Source organism: Carassius auratus, chromosome 30 (assembly GCF_003368295.1).
Source record: "Carassius auratus strain Wakin chromosome 30, ASM336829v1, whole genome shotgun sequence".
NCBI classification, from domain to species: Eukaryota; Metazoa; Chordata; class Actinopteri; order Cypriniformes; family Cyprinidae; genus Carassius; species Carassius auratus.
The window spans coordinates 17,224,705-17,245,614 of NC_039272.1; the positions used below are offsets into that span (position 1 = coordinate 17,224,705).

Below are 20,910 nucleotides of genomic sequence, written 5' to 3' on the forward strand. Positions count from 1 at the left end.
TCGGAAAAAGGCAGATTTGAACTTGGGCATATCTTTTCAAAAACTACTACAGCATGGGATTTACCATTTACGCCACTCAAGCTCTTATTAATCCAATCGTATTTTGTAGTGTTGCCTAGCCCAATCACACGTTGGTGGATGGAGTTCATGTAAATTGTACTAGATATTCCAGTGGCTCCCAACCACGTTCCTGGAAGCCCCCCAACACTGCAGGTTTTCCCATGTCTCCTTAATTTATATTTTATCAAATCATCAGCTCATTAGAGACTCCAAGACCTGAAATGGGTGTCAGACAAACGAGAGATGCAAAATGTGTAGTGTTGGGGAGCCTCTAGGAACGAGGTTGGGAACCACTGAGAAATTCTATGGCATAACATCATATTCATGTAAAGCAGGAATCGCGCATGCTTCCGTAACAGTCTTATCAACACCTGTCATGCTCATTAATCCATTATTTTTGTATAGTTACACATTGCTCCACTCTCCTGTTGCTTTACTGGTTTGCGAAGACGTTTCGATCTCTAAAACACAGAGCAAAAAAAAAATTCTCTGTCACCCTGCTTTCCCCACTGACATATTTTTTCATAACTAATTTTCTGTCTACTCTGTTTAATGCTACAATAACATTCAGAAGAGAAATCTCTCAGTCCCTGGCCATATCAAAAATTTCCTTGATGACAAATTGCTTTCCTCCCTGATGTGGAGAGAAGAACACTGCCTTTGTTCGCGGAGGCCTGCCGGGCTCTGACGGATAATATGGATGCATGCTGAAACTGATTATAACTACAGATCACCTCAAAATACCTTCCTTTCTCTCTACCTTTCTTTGCTCACCACACAAGCATGAATGCAGATCTGAGTCACTGAGTGTACGCATAAGATTCAGAATTTTAGCTATTTCCATTTATTTATTTATTTTTACAATGTAAATTTGCACACAAGAGAATTACAATGTCGATTAAAAAAATCTGGGTAAAAAATGTGAAAAATACAGAAAATTCCTTCATATTAACAGTTTAGTGCTCTATTTTTACTGACTTTTTTTTTTAGAGTTTATATAATTAAATATATATCCAGAAAAAATAAGAATGATCTATCATAGGTTAGATTCTTTTGCAAGAGAGTGCATTTGTTCAGATATTTTAGTTAAATGTCTTAATGTAGAAAATTATTTTTCAAATCATTGCACATTGCAATAAATGCAATATTTGTTAGGGCACTAACCCTTTTTAAGCCCCAGTTTTTAATCAACATTGCATTTAAAATATTGAATGTTAAGCATTTTCATTTTATCAGCATTCAACTGTTTTAAGATGTAAAAAGACAACTTGTTGAGCCAAATAAGATTTCAAATTATGCACATCAATCATTGTTTTTCTCTATTATTCACACAATCATGTAAAATTGTTTATATAAAGCATTAGCCACTGAGTTTCAAAGTCGGTTGAGCAACATGAATGAGTACAGTGACTTCACATACCACGACCAGCGGTCCATCAACTCCACTGGTCCTTAACCCCATTACACTTACACTAGTGCAACAATCAGATAAACACTCATTCACAAAGAAAACAACGTGTTACATAACTGAGAGTGATAACCAAGATCATTTACACACATCTACAAACAACTCGGCTACTCTATTCTTTCAATTTGAGCCTGCTTTCTAAAGCCCCATTATGAAAATTGAGTCTCATCAGCCTGGGAGCAATGCAACTGTAATGACAATAGAGAGAGAAGCAAATGAGGGGGGAAACTGTTTACACTGGCTTGTCACATCCCTGCAGCAAAATCTCCCTCTAATACTGCAGCACCAAGATGTGACACATACATCAATGGGAACAAATGGGGGGCTATTCTGGTGAGGTGTGTGTGTGTGTGTGTGTGTGTGTGTGAATGCACTCTCAGCAGTCTCTTGTAGGCTGCATTTGACTGGGGAAAATTAAAGGATTGCAGCAAAAGCCTTAAAGCAGAAGAGTGAAGTGAGGTTAGCCCTGTCATTTTAGGCTCAAATTTAAAGTTTGCATGGGCTGATGTGTCAAATAATAGACAATAGACCTCAATGACAGGACAAGAAGTGCCGTGTGAATTTCAAATTCTAAGGCCAAACAAAACTATCTTTATCACCCAGTCGAGTAAATTGGACTTTGTCAGAAAGTATAGTGTTTACTAGTCAAATTAACTGAAATCAACCCAATGCATCGAAGCAAAAATCTTTATGTTCTAATGAGTATTAGAGTGAACACATTTTATTAATTACTAATGCAACATCAATGTTGAAAACGATTCAACATATCTTTGCTAAATAAATAAATGTATTTTTTTTATACTGATCCCAAATAAATGTATATGTAGCAATCAGTTGACAAATCCCTCAACATAGAACAAAATCCATGTAAATGGCTCCAATTATTGTGATCTTTAAAAGTGCAAATTTATCAATCAGCTGGCTGACCTCTAAACACTTGTCAGGCTCAGGCAGTGATTCTGTCAAGGGGTCAAGACTTGGATGGTTAGTTTAGTGACTACTGAAACTGCATATTCTGTGGAGAAAAATCTATTTCTTCAAGGATGATCACTGAAAAGTCTTATGACAAAAATTATAAAAGCAAAAAATAAAGCCTCGTGATTTTGTACAAACCTTGTCCAAATAAGCTATTTTCATTGGGGGGAGCGAAAATAGAGGAAAATAGAAAAAAAGTACCAAATTAAGAGACAAGCACTGAATTAACTTAAGACATAAAATGCCATAAGGATAACATCTTCATGTTATAAATATTTTTATAAGACTTTTTTTTCGCATAATTCCAGCTTTTTATCTAATAAATATGTCATCATTTCAAATGTTTTTCTATAATGAGGTTTTTTTGTGTCTTTTTTGTGTGTGGCAGAAATGGGCTTCTACTGTACATTATATTATTTTGAAGTCTCTTTGTAAATATGAGGGGGAAAATAGCCAAGAATAAAAATGGAAATGTCAATACCGGTGGTTTTAGAGTGCATTAGTTTTATTTTATATGCATTTAGCTTGCACATTATTTACACTCTGTCTTTTTCACTGCATTTGGTAAATGTATTATCAAAATAAGAAATGCACAGTCCTGTGATCTGCTACAAATAGATTCCCACACCAAGTGGCTAAATCACACTTTATATCTGAACCAGAGCAGAAACACTCTGTTTACTTCTCCCTGCTAAATATAACACATCAAGCTGTATGCAAGCATGAATGAAGCTCAAACATGGCAACTAACTCCTGAGGGGACGATCACAGGCACACACCTGGATGTTTGTGAATCTGCCAGTGCTTGGTGTCCATGTGTGTGAATGTTTGATTGCACAGGAGAGTGTGTATTTGTTTGAACAGCACATGTGTAAAAGTACCTTTTGGAGATGACAGCATCCAAACATAGCCAGCATAAGGAGAGAGTAGAGCGAGACTGTGGAGCCAGATGGAGAAAACAGCACAAATTGAAGAAGGCAGGTCCTTTACTAAAGACTGCAATTATTAGAAAGAAGGGAGGAGAGAAAGAAAACATGACAGATGCAATAAGAAGGAAAATGATCTTGGATACTTGCCACAAATAATAACAAGTGTACAAAATAATACAATTCTAAGAATCAAAAAAGAAGATAGTGACATTTTTTGCCTGTCCATCTGGGAGGTTGCCAGGACATATCCAGTTTCTACAGCATTCAGAGCATTTTTTAGCATATTTGTGTTTTAATGCAGGTTTTATACGGAGCACCAAATGAGCCAGATCTCTTTGAACACCTCTGCATATTAAGCCACATAATTTGAGGCAATCGCATGCCTGTAGCACAAACTATTAAGTATGAATTGCATGTTGAAATCCAAAATTTGGGCACATAGGTTCGTTCACATCCCTAACCCAGTTGGTGCACTCTTGCAAGCACCACTATTGAGAGAGAGAAGGTGAAGAACAGCAAACGGAGATTGAACAGCGTCCTCAGTGAAGACGGACGCTATAGTTCTCAGAGCTTTATGAAGACGCTTGTTTCTAGGGAAAGCAGATGATGACAGCCGCTTAATACACGACAGAATCTGCAGCACACCCTCCTCAGGGAGATCCTCCCTCTTATACTAATCTGAAATACAGCAAAATACCTGCATTAAAGACCCTTACACAAAATACAGGGTCATGCTGTCAATGAAGAGTGCATGTTGTGGTTTATTAGCGATTATGTCAGGATGACCCGCACAGACTGGTGCAATCTGCCGTGGTCTGAATGTTCAATCCCTGAGCGAGAGCACTCACTGGTATCCCACATAACACACAGATGGACCATGGTGAAGAACAGATTGCTTCATACCTCACTGTCCTCAAATCCAGCAACACAACACGTATCCCAGAGGACTGGGTATTTACACTTGGTCATTTCATGCATTTTCACCGATCAGACACTGACAGAAGTTTGAATGGAAGATGAATGGAAGGAGACAAAGCTATTCATTCAATATGAGGTGACAAAAGCATTCTACAGAACATTTTGTTGCTCAGTACTAGCTGCATTATGTAGGGAGCACTCGTGTTTGCAGAGAAAATGTGACTGGATTTATATTCATTATGCAGAGACATTTTTGTTGCAAATCTAAATGGAATGTCACCAATCAGACAGCAATCTGTTCAGTCAAGTAAATATGATAATAAGTGTAAATAATAGGGATGCATTGGTATTACAATTCTGTCTGATGCAATATGGTGATGACCAATCACTTGACAGTATTACACTACCATTCAAAAGTCCTGAGCAAGACTAAAAACAAAAACAAAGCAAAGATGTATTAAACTGATCAAATGTGACAGTAAGGACATTTACAGTGTTATAAAAGAGTGCTACTTCAAAATGTTGTTCTTTTGAACTTTCTATTAAGCAAATAATAAACAAAAAACTATATTTTTAAAGGAGAACAATTGTTTTCAACATTGCACATAAAAATAAACATTTCCTGGGTAGCATAATAAAGCGGAGACAGTTTTACAGTCGCCACATATTAAATATTGTTCAGATGTTGTATTTGAAGAGTTTTTGTCCTCAAAACAATCTTTTAATAAAGCAATAAGGCCCAAGAAGCCATGATTTACATTGAGTTTATAACAGTTAAGGGGCGTTGTTAGGCACAACGCGGAGTGCCTAAAACCCCCTTAGCTGTTATAAATTCACTGTAAACCACAGCTTCACAGAGCTTATTGCTTTTATAAAACGGTTATTCCATATATGTATTAAGGTTTCTCAGAATAAAACAGAGCAAATAAAGTTTAATGATATAAAAACAGTATTTTTCCACTAAACAATTTAGTTCCTCAGAAACAGTTGTGGTTTCAACAAACAGAAGTAAACAAAGGTATATGTTTATAGTGTTATTGATAACAGCTTTGAACGAGGTCAACCAATCAGAATCAAGGACCGGAAGTATCAGTTCTTTATGCATCGGTTGCTAATTCCAAAATGTACTTTTAGATTTTGTAATGCCTGAGCCTTTGATAGCAGGCTTATGGAGTTAACAATTAATGAAGTAATTAGAGTGAGATTAAGCATAACGTTATATGTAAATTAATTTACCTGTGTAATTTAAAAGAGTCTGTGTGTCTCTAAACAATGTTCATTAGAAGCATCTCTAGCGAAACTGTAAGTTCATCTTCTTCAAGAACAGCGCAGATATAGAGTATGTGCTTTCCATAAATAATAAAATGTAATTTTGTTGAAAAAAAAAAAAAGTATAATTTGTCATTTTATCATTTAATCTTATCACTGTACAGTATTTATCTGCTTTGGTCTGTGTCGTTGTGGCTTTTTGTTCTTTTGCTGTTGGATAAAATAACTTATCAGATATAGGCTCAGAGTCAGCTTTAATATGCTCATGACACACAGTCAACAGCACCAGGAGTGTCATTCGGCCACAAAACTCAATTTTTCCAAAGGGATTTCTACAGATTTAGAACTACAGTTTTTATTTTAACATTTTATTTTATAAACTCAAGTCATTTTCAATTTCCCATAATCTCTGCTGTAGCATTATGATTCCAGCAGACACTTCTGAGATGCCAAAGAAGGGGATGTTGGGAGTGCTGCCCAGAGATATGCAGCAGGAGACTGAGAGGGATTTGCGGGATACAGATGACAGATTAATACTCTCAAATAAAAGGGAGAGTTAGGAAACATCACAAATATCTCAGGTAAGGCAGCTAAGAGTGAGCAGCGAGGCTCCTTTTCCCCTTAATCTCTTTAATGAAAGTGATTTGTATTCCAATGATGCTCCCTTAAAGGGATTTGTCAGTGCACTAGGTACAAAGTCTAGAAAGAAGAGGAAGAAAAAGTGGGTCATGATTAGTCAAACTAAGAAAGCAAAAAATAGTTTTTTTTCTTCACTGGCCAGTCTACGACCTAAAATAATCACGCAAGAAAAATTCCTCCAGTCCATTAGTCTTAAGAAAAAGTCAAGTGTCCCCTTAATGGTAGCGCATGTCATAACTTTCAGAGATCGCACTGAAGTAACTGGGCCTGGATTCAGTATAGCTTTCCAATGCTTTCCCTTCTCACTGCCATTTATCCTGACATGTTAATAGGGGGGTTTGAATTACGGCCTTATCTCTGGGACGCTGGAGAGCGTACACACAACCCTCTCAGACCTTTCCAATTTATATACCTTTGATTTCATCTAACTGCCCAGAGCTCTTCCATTCTTCCAAAGCTCTTTTGAGACGGCCAGCCAGTCAGCGGCGTCTACTCAATGTGACTCCAAGGATTATCTCTTATGTTTTCTTCTCCATTTTAAAATAGTCTGCTGTTTTGTTAGTCATGGTTCTTTTTTAACAGGCAGACATCCTGTAAATGGAAGGCTATGTTCACTCATGCGGGATACGGAAATGTTGCTTTTTAACCTCAGACTTGATGACGACTGTGTGTGGCCCCTTTGCTAAGATTACCACAAAGAAAAGGTCCACTGTCCATCTCTCCATATATTCATCACACTGTGAATGAAATGACTTGTCTTCTACTTGGTCAGTGAAGAACAAACATCAAAACCTCTGGGTTTCTAAATCTCGCTCTGGTTTTGTCAAGTACATACAATCCTCAATCCTTATAAATGTGCACACTGCCAAAATGTTGACAAACATAATTTTAAAGTTTCAAAAGGAAATTAAAACCTTTCAAATTAAAAAAGGAAAGTTCCTGGTGCACTGGTTAAGGTGGAAAAATAGATATACATGTTCAAGGTCCAGTTACAGAATAAAGAACTGCTTAATCTTGATTAAATACTGCCACCTAGGCAAGTACTGTTGCACTACAACTGACCAGCAGCCTGAGAACAGACATCAGAACACACGTTAGCTAAAACGATTTAAAAATGTTTTCAGTAATAGAAACCAAGAAGAAACAAGATCAAATATAATTAGATGAAAAACAAACAAAAACGTATATTAAAAGGGTTGCCTTAATACTATTTAAATACTATAATAGTACATAAAAAAATATGATCGCACTGCTTCTTACATGAACATTAGGCTTGATTCCTGAATACTGAGAAAGAACGTCATTACTGTAGATTAATCACTCAATTAAAGCAAGTAGATTTTATATATCGATTGTAGAATCTGTGTTGTAGTCATCAAGGTCAGCGTTTTGTGGGTCATGATGACGACTTTAAAATCGGCATAATTTCATTATCAAATATTTTTATTTCATCTTTTCATTGCCATGTTATACAGCAAAACAAGAAGAAATTATTTTTTTATTCAATGCAAAACATAAAATCTACCAATAAAAGTAGCAAATAAAGAAAAGTTGACAGAAAAGCTTGAGTGCATGAACACACTCATTTGCCTGAACACTTCTAAGGGACGAGGTCATAAGAGTAAATGGACTTCACAGGAGTAATGAATGGAGACACCTCTTCACAGTGTTTATTATAAGGTGTCCATCTGACAGGATTCTGAAGAAAGAAACAGAAGAGGAAGATGTTGTAAATCATTTTAAAACCTTAATTTTAATAAGCAATATCACACTCACACTTGTTTATTTGTATGTAGCAGTAATTTGGCTGAAGCAGCAAAGCTACAATTTTGTACCACGGCAAGACTGCAAGTGTAATAATGCTCTTATACTACATATAAATAAAATAAAAACATTTGAATAAAAAGTTAGATAATAATATATAAAGTAACATATACTTTAGATATAAAATGCTAATTTTTGAGATAAAATGTGTGTTTTTGTGGCTCTGCAAATAAAAATAGTTCCAAAAAGGCAAAGCAGGATCAGTTGTGCAATGCAACAAGGAAACAGTATGTCTGCCACAAACATAGACAAGTGCCATGAAAAGCCCCAGTGCTGTTGGACTATATATATCTTCAAACACTGCTTGTCTAATCCAATAACACTAAAACTAAAAATCACTTATGTACTTTTTGTATAATGTACATCTTTAAATATACTATTAAAGCATGTGCTTGCTGGAAAAATAAAGGCATTGTAAAGATGACATGTGGGCATGAAATATGATGTATGCTGTAAGACCCCCAGGGAATCAGGGGCATGAAAATCAAAGATGAATCTCACGTGTTTCATTGAAGAGGAAGGAGTCCTGGTACTCTTTCATGTACTGTGAGGATCTGGACTCATCCAGGAAGAGAGAGTAGACCCTCTTAATATCCTCCACTTGGACTTCAGTGCCCTGTGAGAAATGTACAACCACGGTCAGACCAAAAAGCTTCTGGTTGTAATTTCTAACAGCACTGGCCACGATACGTGTGTTGGCATTACCCGGCGTTTGCGGCACACCAGGCCTGCAGTACTGATGAGCTGAATGGCATAACGGAGTGAAGTCTCGAGTCCGATACGTGTTAAAACTGTGTGTGCCTCCTCACTCAGCTCGACATCTTCCTCCTCACAGCTGGAACACAAACACACATGAATGTATGGTGAGAAGTGACAAAAAAAAACTCACAATGCTGCACATTATTTAACGTTGAAAATGCTCACCGAATCTTCAGGATCTGTCTGGTCTCTTTCTCAGTGTAGGGAGAGGTTGCAATGATCAGCAGACGGTCAAGCAGGTCTATAGGAATACCATGAGGACTCTGGTAATTAGTGCCTCTAATACTGTAAAAATGCAACAACAGTGGATGAGAAAGGATCCACAGTTAAAAGTAGCTGATGCATTAAAGTGCCCCTGTTAAGGATTTTTGAAAATTACCTTTCATGCAGTGTGTAACACAACTGTGAATGAAAACGTTTTAAATCTGAAAGTGCACTGTGTATAAAGTTATTGTCTCTCAATAGAAAGAGTTGATTCTGAATCATTTAAACAAGTTGTTTTTAAAACGAATTCAAACTGGTTTTATGTTGGCGTCAACATGACACATTAACATATTGCCCTCCCACTTGTTGCATGCGCAGACATTTGTAAACTTTACACCCCTCCCTCAAACACTGTAGTGGATTCTTGAGGACAACATCGTGTCAAGAAGACGCAGTGCTCTGCACTGCGAGGGTAAATCTATTTTTTTCTGCTACAGCGACACTGTTTCCCACAGACTTATATTCTATGTACGGTGGGGCTTCCCACATAAAATATATACAGTATTGTTCAAAATAATAGCAGTACAATGTGACTAACCAGAATAATCAAGGTTTTTCGTATATTTTTTTTATTGCTACGTGGCAAACAAGTTACCAGTAGGTTCAGTAGATTCTCAGAAAACAAATGAGACCCAGCATTCATGATATGCACGCTCTTAAGGCTGTGCAATTGGGCAATTAGTTGAATTAGTTGAAAGGGGTGTGTTCAAAAAAATAGCAGTGTGGCATTCAATCACTGAGGTCATCAATTTTGTGAAGAAACAGGTGTGAATCAGGTGGCCCCTATTTAAGGATGAAGCCAACACTTGTTGAACATGCATTTGAAAGCTGAGGAAAATGGGTCGTTCAAGACATTGTTCAGAAGAACAGCGTACTTTGATTAAAAAGTTGATTAGAGAGGGGAAAACCTATAAAGAGGTGCAAAAAATGATAGGCTGTTCAGCTAAAATGATCTCCAATGCCTTAAAATGGAGAGCAAAACCAGAGAGACGTGGAAGAAAACGGAAGACAACCATCAAAATGGATAGAAGAATAACCAGAATGGCAAAGGCTCAGCCAATGATCACCTCCAGGATGATCAAAGACAGTCTGGAGTTACCTGTAAGTACTGTGACAGTTAGAAGACGTCTGTGTGAAGCTAATCTATTTTCAAGAATCCCCCGCAAAGTCCCTCTGTTAAAAAAAAGGCATGTGCAGAAGAGGTTACAATTTGCCAAAGAACACATCAACTGGCCTAAAGAGAAATGGAGGAACATTTTGTGGACTGATGAGAGTAAAATTGTTCTTTTTGGGTCCAAGGGCCACAGGCAGTTTGTGAGACGACCCCCAAACTCTGAATTCAAGCCACAGTACACAGTGAAGACAGTGAAGCATGGAGGTGCAAGCATCATGATATGGGCATGTTTCTCCTACTATGGTGTTGGGCCTATTTATCGCATACCAGGGATCATGGATCAGTTTGCATATGTTAAAATACTTGAAGAGGTCATGTTGCCCTATGCTGTAGAGGACATGCCCTTGAAATGGTTGTTTCAACAAGACAATGACCCAAAACACACTAGTAAACGGGCAAAGTCTTGGTTCCAAACCAACAAAATTAATGTTATGGAGTGGCCAGCCCAATCTCCAGACCTTAATCCAATTGAGAACTTGTGGGGTGATATCAAAAATGCTGTTTCTGAAGCAAAACCAAGAAATGTGAATGAATTGTGGAATGTTGTTGAAGAATCATGGAGTGGAATAACAGCTGAGAGGTGCCACAAGTTGGTTGACTCCATGCCACACAGATGTCAAGCAGTTTTAAAAAACTGTGGTCATACAACTAAATATTAGTTTAGTGATTCACAGGATTGCTAAATCCCAGAAAAAAAAAATGTTTGTACAAAATAGTTTTGAGTTTGTACAGTCAAAGGTAGACACTGCTATTTTTTTGAACACACCCCTTTCAACTAATTGCCCAATTGCACAGCCTTAAGAGCGTGCATATCATGAATGCTGGGTCTCATTTGTTTTCTGAGAATCTACTGAACCTACTGGTAACTTGTTTGCCACGTAGCAATAAAAAATATACTAAAAACCTTGATTATTCTGGTTAGTCACATTGTACTGCTATTATTTTGAACAATACTGTATAACAGTTCACATTTGCAGCTCTGCATGTTTGCTGTGTAAAAACATCATTCGATTTTGGCTTTGGTCTGAACGGATTTGCTCACTAGGAGTCATTTTTGGAGTGGTAAAAGTAGCTGTTTCCCCAGTTATGGCTGTTCACAAAGTAACACCGAGCTCACAAATGCTGCTTTATCAGGATTACAGGCATGATAAAATGAGCAAATTGCTTGGGAATTGTGGAGAAAATATGGTAAAAAATAAATGCTCATAATAAGACTATCAAATAGTTTTTTTGACCTTGCATGAATCTCAACCTTTTGTTGGAGAGTCCCAAAACCAAAATATGAACCTTTCATAACCAGTAATGGGGCACTTCAATGGTAGTTGTTGATGTGGTGTTTGTGTATACCGGGTGATGCCTCGGTTAGTGGCCATGATGAGTACAGGTGATAGATCACTCTCAAGAGCTCGATTCAGGAATGAAAAGCATTCTATGTCCAACATATGGACCTCATCTATGAAGAGAACCTGCAAGAACAAAAAAGCTTAACATTTCCATTGCAGACATAAAATATCTCCATTGTATGATGCCACAGGCTATGTGAAATGCAATAAGCCTATTTGAAAAAACATGACGCATATAAGATGGCAAGTTAATAATGCAGGGTATTCATGGTAGAATACACAAATAAAAAGTTTGTTTCTTGATTACAACATCGTGTTTGTCAGTTTAAAATCTTGTGGCATACAGCCTCAGAAAAGCCTTTTTTTAATTAACATTTAGTAAGTAAACCATTTGATTATAATTTTCAAAAAAAAAAGTAACCCTGTATCCTCTCGATTGAACAATTCAAGGGTCTTATTTGACTGGCCTGCTTACCCCAGGAATGATCTCAGCTTTGCCTTCCTCTCTCCATTCAGACACCTTAGCATTGATCTGCTCTCGAACCTCTGACTTAATCTCTCCAGTGTCACCTGCAGCACAGACAATCAAACATCAACATCAGCAAACACACAAACATCTACAGATATTTATTTTCATTCGGAAAGACCAATCAAGGATAAGTTTCAGGGATGGCAATTAGCACTCACCACCAGCCAAATACGGGTGATTTTGTGTTGTGACGGGTAAACTCACTTCACCTACCGGCCACCGTGGTGGGTAAATAAAAATAGCATACTGTTTCACCTGGCCGGTGGACAAAAAAAATACTGTCACGTCTCTGTCAGACCCCAGTAAGTTCATTCTCCTCCAGCATTCTGCGACATTTTAAATTATATGGACCGTTTGTGTTTATCGGCATTATAAGCAAATTAACAAACAGTATTATCGGTTGTGTTTCTAATAACTGCTGTCCGGGGGATGCATTTTATTTCCAGTCTTCAAGTACTTTTTCAGAAGTTAGCTCTGTGGTTAGCACGTTGTTAAGCTGTTCATTTTTGTTGGTAGAAACAATCGTATCGCTACACATGTTTGACAGCTCTGGCGTGACGAGACGTGTAAAAATGATGTATTAAAAACACCACGCGTTTGTTTGTCGACGGCGTAAAAGTTTGCGAGCCGAGATTTCTTTCAGTGATACAGTGTTGGACAGGGGACTTTTCCCAACAGTTATCTCAACCCCAAAAAACAAAACAAAAAAACACTTATACTGGTGAATCCTTTCCTTTGGAATTAAGTACAACATTATTAATGCGTACGAAAACTGTTTAGAATACTGCAAAAATGTTTGTGCAGTGTATCATCTGGTTGGGCTACGGAGCTGAGAGAATGAGCTACTTCAGCAAGATTCGGCTGTTTCAAAATCTATAAGATAGGCAGCATTTTTGAGCATCACTGAAAGAGAAAATGTCAGTATTTCATTGAGACTTTAGATTAAATAAACTGCTTGAGTATTGTAGATCTTGTAGTATTAATTGTCACATGCAGTTACACGTTGTCGGTTAAAAACAAGAAAGCAGCTGGTAAAAACATTGACTGCCTGGTAGATTTTGAAATCCAACAGCCACAGTGGCCGGTGGACAAAAAAAGTTCATTTCCATCCCTGATTAGCTCCACTGAGCATGTTATTATCCAGTTTTAAAAAGTATGACAAACCTGAAAATAAGGCCAGGAATCCCTGAGTGCGGCTGTTAATAACATCAATTTCGTGAAGAGAGACAGTGTGAACAACCTCCTTCCGTTTCTGCAGTTCTCCCTCCGGACATTGCACAAACTGTGTCTGAAATAAACAACAAAAATTGTGTATCAAAAAAAAAAAAAACTCTCAGGGAAAAGTTGTCATTGACTGATGGATTCATATCACAGAGGAAGAGAGAATGTGTACCTGTGCGCCCATGGCGTCGTAATCTCTTGCTCGAGTAAATGAGCGTCCCAGTTTGCTAATCTTCCCTGTGGCTTTATCGATGGTGATCACATCTCTGCAGAATATGAAAAATGTGTGTCATCCTTTAAGGATATAAGCAGTGGAAAACATAAATGTGGTTTGCCTTAAGCAGTTTTATGACTTATATGCACTCATCTCATATAGCCATCTCACTGTGTGTATGAATGTGTAAATGGATTATATACACACTACAAACTTACCATAAAGCAAATACATCATTCTTAATGAATAATCTTTTCTCAACATTATATGTTGAAAATTAATAATAACAATAATACAACTCAAGGGCTTATTACTAGAGTTCATATCTCATCCAAGCTCAAGTAATTCAGTTCAGTTGTTAAACACACTATTAACACAATTAGTGGGAGAAGCTGGGTGGCAGTCCAGTCTGATTAATGCATTTTATACACAAAAGAGCATCACAAATTTCAGCTTTATTATCTACCCACCCAGCTTGTACTCTCTCTTTACTGAGGCTCTCAATCATCTTGGTCCCCAGATCATAGATGGTTTCCATCTCTGTTGTCTTCAGTGTGAGCTTCCCAACTTTTGCACCCTTAATACAAATACAGAAAGGAAAAAAAAAATGATTCAAGTCTGAGTTCACTTAGGGACATCTCCTAGCTTCACACGGAGCACTATTTTGGGATCGGAGTCCTACGTTCAACTTATCAACGCAGATCAAAATGTATTTCTCACTTTCATAACAGAAAGTTAATTAAATTCCCACTAAAGAATGATAAATATCTTTAATAACGCCTTCCAGCCAAATAAAAGCATTGAATTAGAGCGTGTTCAGGAAAGTATTTTGTGTGATGAAATTCTCAATTACTTTAGCTTCTGAAGGTACATCAAATGTTAAAATAAAAATGAAATCAAAACTGACAATTCTTGTTTTTAATGGAATAAAAATATCAATTATGCTTCCACGTATTCTTTAAAGAAAAGGTTTCACTCAGTCAACATTAACCTGTAAACTACAGCTGCCACTACAGACAACATTTTGTTAGTCTTTATTTTTTGGAGGTTAAAAAAAGATGATGAAATTTATATTAATTAATATTAACAGATGATGAGTCTGGTGCCATAAGAACAATGTTATCAAAACAGAGAAGATAATTCAGTAAAACTGGTCTATGAAGAGCAGAGACTTACAGTTCCTGTAGCAGGTCTGTCGATCTGAATCTCTACCACCTCTCCTTCAATGATCTCGGTCTCCTCTCTGCCAAACAAACAAACACACAACATGTCATCCATAATCAGTAAACTATTTAATATCCATTAATATCCAAGACAGCTTACTATCCCCTTCTTTAATATGTCATACAAGATACTTACACCTTTTCCAAATTCAAATTCAAGAACTGTTTTTCACCACTTTCAAGGTGAATTTTCAAGTATTTCCAGCACTTTACACTGTGGTAAATTACGTTTACACACACACTTGCATTTTTCATTTTTTAAATCATATGTTATTGTGTTATTAAAAACCGCCGATTTGTATATTGCATATAGCAATGCAAAATATACATAACCAAATAAATGTTTCTTGTAACAAACGTTAAAGCCTGCAGCAGAAATCGGTTTGAAAATCTCCTTGACCAAAACACACGAACACTAGCATGCAGATTCTCCAGAGACAGTATATAAATTATAAAATAAGAAAAAATGCTTTGAATGCTTCACACATATATATATATATATATATATATATATATATATATATATATATATATATATATATATATATGTGTGTGTGTGTGTGTGTGTGTGTGTATATATATATATATATATATATATATATATATATATATATATTATATGCACTCTCATTGCACTCTCACTCTTATTATGAACAAAATTAAAAAAAAAAAAAGAATTAAATTGAGTCGTCGTCAGTGGCTCAATTCATAAAGACCTGTTTCTCCATTATAATCTTTTGAATGAACGATTCAATGACAAATACTTTTTCAAAACGGGCAATTGTCGCCACCTCGTGGCGGAAGAGGATGTTGCTCTACTTTCGTTTTGATCGCTACTGTAGAGAGAATAAATGTTTATACCCATACTGTAAACATTTATCCGAGACAGTACTTCTGTTATCTAAATGTCTGTAACACAGAAATAATGATGTGTGGTTGAAAAGACCGTGTGTTGCTGCTCATTCATTTACATGGGCAGTAACAAAACGTGCTTCTCACTCTTCACTGACACTCGAGATGTGAAACAGTCATAATAGACATAGCTGAATCGTTGCCATTCAGGAATAAAATCATGTGGGTATTTGAATAGAGATCGTCATCTTTAATCTTGCAGCCCTTGTGTAAACACTGCAAATAGTTTTGCAAGGATTCTCGAGAGACCAGTCGGATTTCGCAAGACACATCGGATCTAGTCACATTCTTAGTTATTCAGTAATAAAACAAATAATAAGAAAGCCAATGCAATCGCAATTTCAAGCACTTTTATCCAAAATCGCGTCCAGGAGTTAGTTCTTTCAACTCAGAGTATGTTCCTGGTTAAGACTCGACAATCTCAACAGAAGCATGAATCGACGAGTCACTATAGAAACGAACGCTAATAAAAAGTAGTGATGGCCGATTCGTGAACGAATCGTTCAATTTAACCGGTTCTTCTTAGTGAACCGGTTGAACCAGTTCACCAAATCGAACTGAATCGTTTGAAACGGTTCACGTCTCCAATAAGCATAAATCCACAAATTACTTAAGCTGTTAACTTTTTTAAAGTGACTGACACTCTCTGTGAGTCAGAATAAACCAATATCCCGGGGTAATCCATTTACTCAAACAGTACACTGAATGAAATGCTGTGAAGACCGAACTGAAGATGAACACCGAGCCGAGCCTGATAATGAACAAACACGCCCACTGCTGGAGCAGTTCTTGTTCTCGAGTCAAGAACCGGTTGCTTCGGTTTTCGGATCACCAGTACACTCAACCGAGAATCGTTTCTGTCGGACGCGTCCGAATTGAGAACCGATGAACTGATGATATTGCGCATGCGTGTAATTTTGTAAGTATTTTGTTAAACATCGGAAAGTGTGATAAAATAACTATATTTTATTTTGATTTTTTTTTTAGATTAATGTTTCCAATCTGTATATTGTATATAATGTATAGGACAAATGGGTTTTCAGGGAAGTTGGACAATAATTAAGACTCTAAAGACTCTTATGTTTAATAGGAATAAGGGATGATTTATGAGATATCTGTACTGTATTTATAGTTAATGATGACATTCACAAATTGAGTTTGTAGTAAACAGAACATGAACACGAGTAGAGCAGCTGATGACACTAAACTGCAGCACGTGCCGGTTAGAGCGATTCTCGTTCTCGAGTCAAGAACTGGTTGCATCTGTTTTCGGATCATCAGTACACTCAACCGAGAATTGTTTCTGTCGGACGCGTCCGAATTGAGAACGATGAACTGATGATACTGCGCATGCGCGATTCAGCGTGAAGCCAACTGACTCACAGCATGTCTCTGAACCGAAGGGATTCTTTTGGTGATTGATTCTGATTCTGTACTAGTAATGTTATGAGCGCGGGTATTTCGAGGGCTTGGATGAAGGGCAATCTGGCAAAACGTAAGTTCATTTAATAACAAATACATCGCAATGGATTATGTTTAGTAAGTGGATCATGGTTTCTGCGCTGATGACACCTAATTTATTTACTTTATATCTTCAAGACTTAAATCCTCATATGCACATTATTGCTGTTACTGTATTTAGGTGTTGTTGCAAAAATCAAATGTAAACTTTTCATGATTATGAGGTTTTAACTGACTAAAGTTATGATTACTGACTTTATATATTTGAATGTTTGATAGACGTGACGCCATTACGTCATCGCCAATGACGTCATTACGTCGAGCGTGAAAGAACCGATGAACCGTTTTTTTCAACCGGTTTATTGAATCGAACCGTCCGAAAGAACCGGTTCGCGGAAAAGAATCGAACTTCCCATCACTAATAAAAAGCGCGCCAAGCTGTTTCTTTCTTTCTTCTTTTGTTCATTAGTTGTTTACATGCTTAGTGCATATCGCCACCTAACTGATGGCTGTGCAATTATTATTTTTTTCCATTTAAAGGTGCTGTAGGGAACTTTTGTAAAAAAATATTTTTTTTACATATTTATTAAACCTGTCATTATTTCCTGACAGTAGAATATGAGACAGATAATCTGTGAAAAAAAAATCTAGCTCCTCTGGCTCCTCCCAGTGGTCCTATTGCCATTTGCAGAAAGTCATGTGCTCCCGGTAAAAAACAACCAATCAGAGCTGCGGTCCGTAACTTTGTTTGTGTTCAAAATGTAGAAAAATGAACATAATAAGCGAGTACACCATGAATCCATTTTCCAAACCGTGTTTTTGGCTTGTCCTGAATCACTAGGGTGCACCTATAATAAGTGTTTATATTCGGACTATTTTAGATTGCTTCGGGGGTACCGCGGCGGAGTAACCCAGTACCTTTGTGTTTCTTCATAGACATAAACAGAGAGAAGTAGTTCCGGCTACGATGTTCTTCCGCAAGACGCAAGCAGTTCTGTTTATTAACAGCTAGAGCGTCAAAAGTTCCCTACTGCAGCTTTAATCCTTGAGAATGTGAATTATATTGTTTGTTTTATGCTATTTATACATTAAGTCATATCAGATGTTTTTTGTTTATTTAGAATTTAGACATTATAGAAAATGCCACTCCATGTGTGAGATATAACATGTAATCAATAAAATATATAAGTTAAACATTACCTTGTCATAGTGTTTTATAATTTATACATACCTCTTACTACATAATTTATATATGCCAATTAAAGAAAATCATATTAGAATAATATATTACCTTATTTATTACTTATATTAGCGCTTCCTCATTAACACACACATACACATACATATATATCTATATATAAAATAGGCTATATTACATATTGTAATATTATATAACGTTACTGCATGTAATATAATCTGTCACGCCATTGAAAGCTCGCTGAAGTGAACAAACCCCGGAACATAACTTGCTCTGGAGCAGGTTAAGTTCAGAGAGTGAGTTGCTATGACTACTAACATACCCTGAAAGTTACCTCCGTTTTTGGAACCGAAATTTGAGTTTATCTGCTTACTTACTTTTAAACATACCCTGGTATGTCAGATAACCTGCTTTCTGGAATACCCCCCTGGTCATAATGCCAAAGTGACAACATGCACATTACATGTTTGAAGGTTGTTCTTTTTCTTAATGAAGACTTTAAGCAGCTTCAAACTTCAGTCGGCCTCACTCACTTTATCCTGACTCCTATGGCTTTGCGGAAGGCCTGGCTCAGAGCTTCGGTCTTGCTCATCTCCAGAGAGAAAATCTCACTCCCAGCCAGAGCAGTGAAAGGTGTGTCAGGGCCAAGAGACTGGGCAATACCTGTACAATAAACACAACACACTGGTTATTTTACAACAGCTTCGCAATTTTGATACATATATATTTTTGACACATTCCATTTCTGTGCCTCAAGTGCATTTAATAAACCTTGTAAATTAACTAATTTCAAATGTGATTAATCATGATAAATATATGCAAAAACTCACCCATAGCAATAGCAGTCTTGCCCGTCCCAGGTTGGCCGGCGATGAGGACTGCACGACCAGCAATCTGACCATCTTTAATCATTTCAAGGATCAGGCCAGCTGCCCTTCGTGGCGCCAGCTGACCCACCATCCCCTGAGACACCTGGCGAGACAGAGGTTCATCATTCGTTTTGTTCTAAACATGCAGTGAACATTATTTGAGCCAAAGACAAGTGTGTTGTCACTGGTAAATCAATCATAAACATTGAACATTACCTGCCGTGGCTCCAAGGCATCATTCAACCCAAGGCCACGAATGTGAGAGTGTGCACCTATGAGAGAAATCCAGATTTATGTTACTTATCAGCATTTTTACTTGTTCTTGCACAGCCATTCTGTGAATAAACAGAACTGGCTTGATCAAAAAGCTATTCTGGTAACAAAACTTTATTAATTCTTGCTTTTTTATAGTTATTATGGGTTATTTCGCTTCTCACCAATCCTCTCAATTCGAGTGATGTCTCGCACCTCCGGAACCTTGGTGGTTGCCACCTTTCATAACAAATTAAAAAGGTACATATAATGCAAGTGCACAATTATATACAATGTGATTGTGAAAATTAAATATTAAGCTGTGTTTTAATGTCATCTTTATGTCATTTGATCAGTAAACAGCCGTTTATTGCGTACGTTGCCATAGAGACACAAAAGCGCAACGCAGTTAGCTGAACTTTTTGCAATGGCTCAGAAATGTGTAGAGTAAAATACGACAGCGTAACTTTACTACAATAATGACAATTTGTGGCAAATGCGCTAATAATGCAGTTTACATGGGGGAGTTTCACATTTCCAATAAAAACAGTTACACGCATTGATAAAACAAACACAAGCTATGGTTTCAGGCTAGTTAAAGAGCCATTTACGTAACTAGGAAAATTCTCAATTTCTGAATAGCTGGATTATAGATATTTTAATGAATGGACATCAAAATCTGAAATAAAACTAAATTACTGTTGTGATAAATTGAAGCACATGTGCTATAAGCGGAAAGCCCAACGACGTATTTACTATTACTCACAAAATATTTCAAAGCTCTACAAGCAGCACACAATAGTGGCAAAAATATATATTTTTTCGTATACAACCTGCAAGAATGGTATATGTGTCGACAATACTAAAATAAACTCTGAATATAATACTTACCTGCGCCGCCATGTTCTCTTGTGAGGCGGTTGTATGGGTGCGCAGTGGAAATCCGTCCGTGTGGAACACGTGACCTCGATCCGGCGATCTGTATCAAGTATTGACACTCTAGCTGTTTACGTAATCGCTCAGAAAGGAGTGAAAGAAATTAAGCCTGCCTCCCAATATGCATACTATCCATCCTAAATTCTATGTGATATTAGTAATTTTCAATACTATTTAGGGCAGATATGGTGTATTGGTATATGATTAATAAACGTAATATTTGATCGATTATATATATATATATATATATATATATATATATATATATATATACATATATATGTGTGTGTGTGTGTGTGTGTGTGTGTGTGTGTGTGTGTGTGTGTGTGTGTGTGTGTGTGATAGGTCAGATCTGATTGCAACCAGCAGAGGTCACTCTTGTAATATGTCTTAAATTGTCATTAGGATAAAATCTTTACATAACCTTAAACTGTACTCTACTGTATGAAGGCATCTTCTGTGTGTCATAAATT

At 36.9% G+C, this 20,910-nt stretch overlaps 1 protein-coding gene across 1 annotated transcript; it reads right to left on the bottom strand.

The window, feature by feature from the left end:
- Window positions 1–7,683: 7,683 nt before the first annotated feature.
- Window positions 7,684–20,494, bottom strand: ruvbl2 (RuvB-like AAA ATPase 2). Its single transcript, XM_026211800.1, has 15 exons — window positions 20,393–20,494; window positions 19,687–19,741; window positions 19,466–19,521; window positions 19,211–19,352; window positions 18,914–19,043; window positions 14,763–14,829; window positions 14,057–14,163; window positions 13,545–13,638; window positions 13,316–13,439; window positions 12,098–12,192; window positions 11,627–11,745; window positions 9,007–9,126; window positions 8,788–8,917; window positions 8,584–8,698; window positions 7,684–7,957 (listed from the first exon to the last, which is right to left on the bottom strand). Exons 1-15 carry the CDS (start codon window positions 20,402–20,404, stop codon window positions 7,932–7,934), a joined length of 1,392 nt encoding a protein of 463 aa, XP_026067585.1. The 5' UTR covers window positions 20,405–20,494; the 3' UTR covers window positions 7,684–7,931.
- Between the last annotated feature and the right edge of the window lie 416 nt (window positions 20,495–20,910).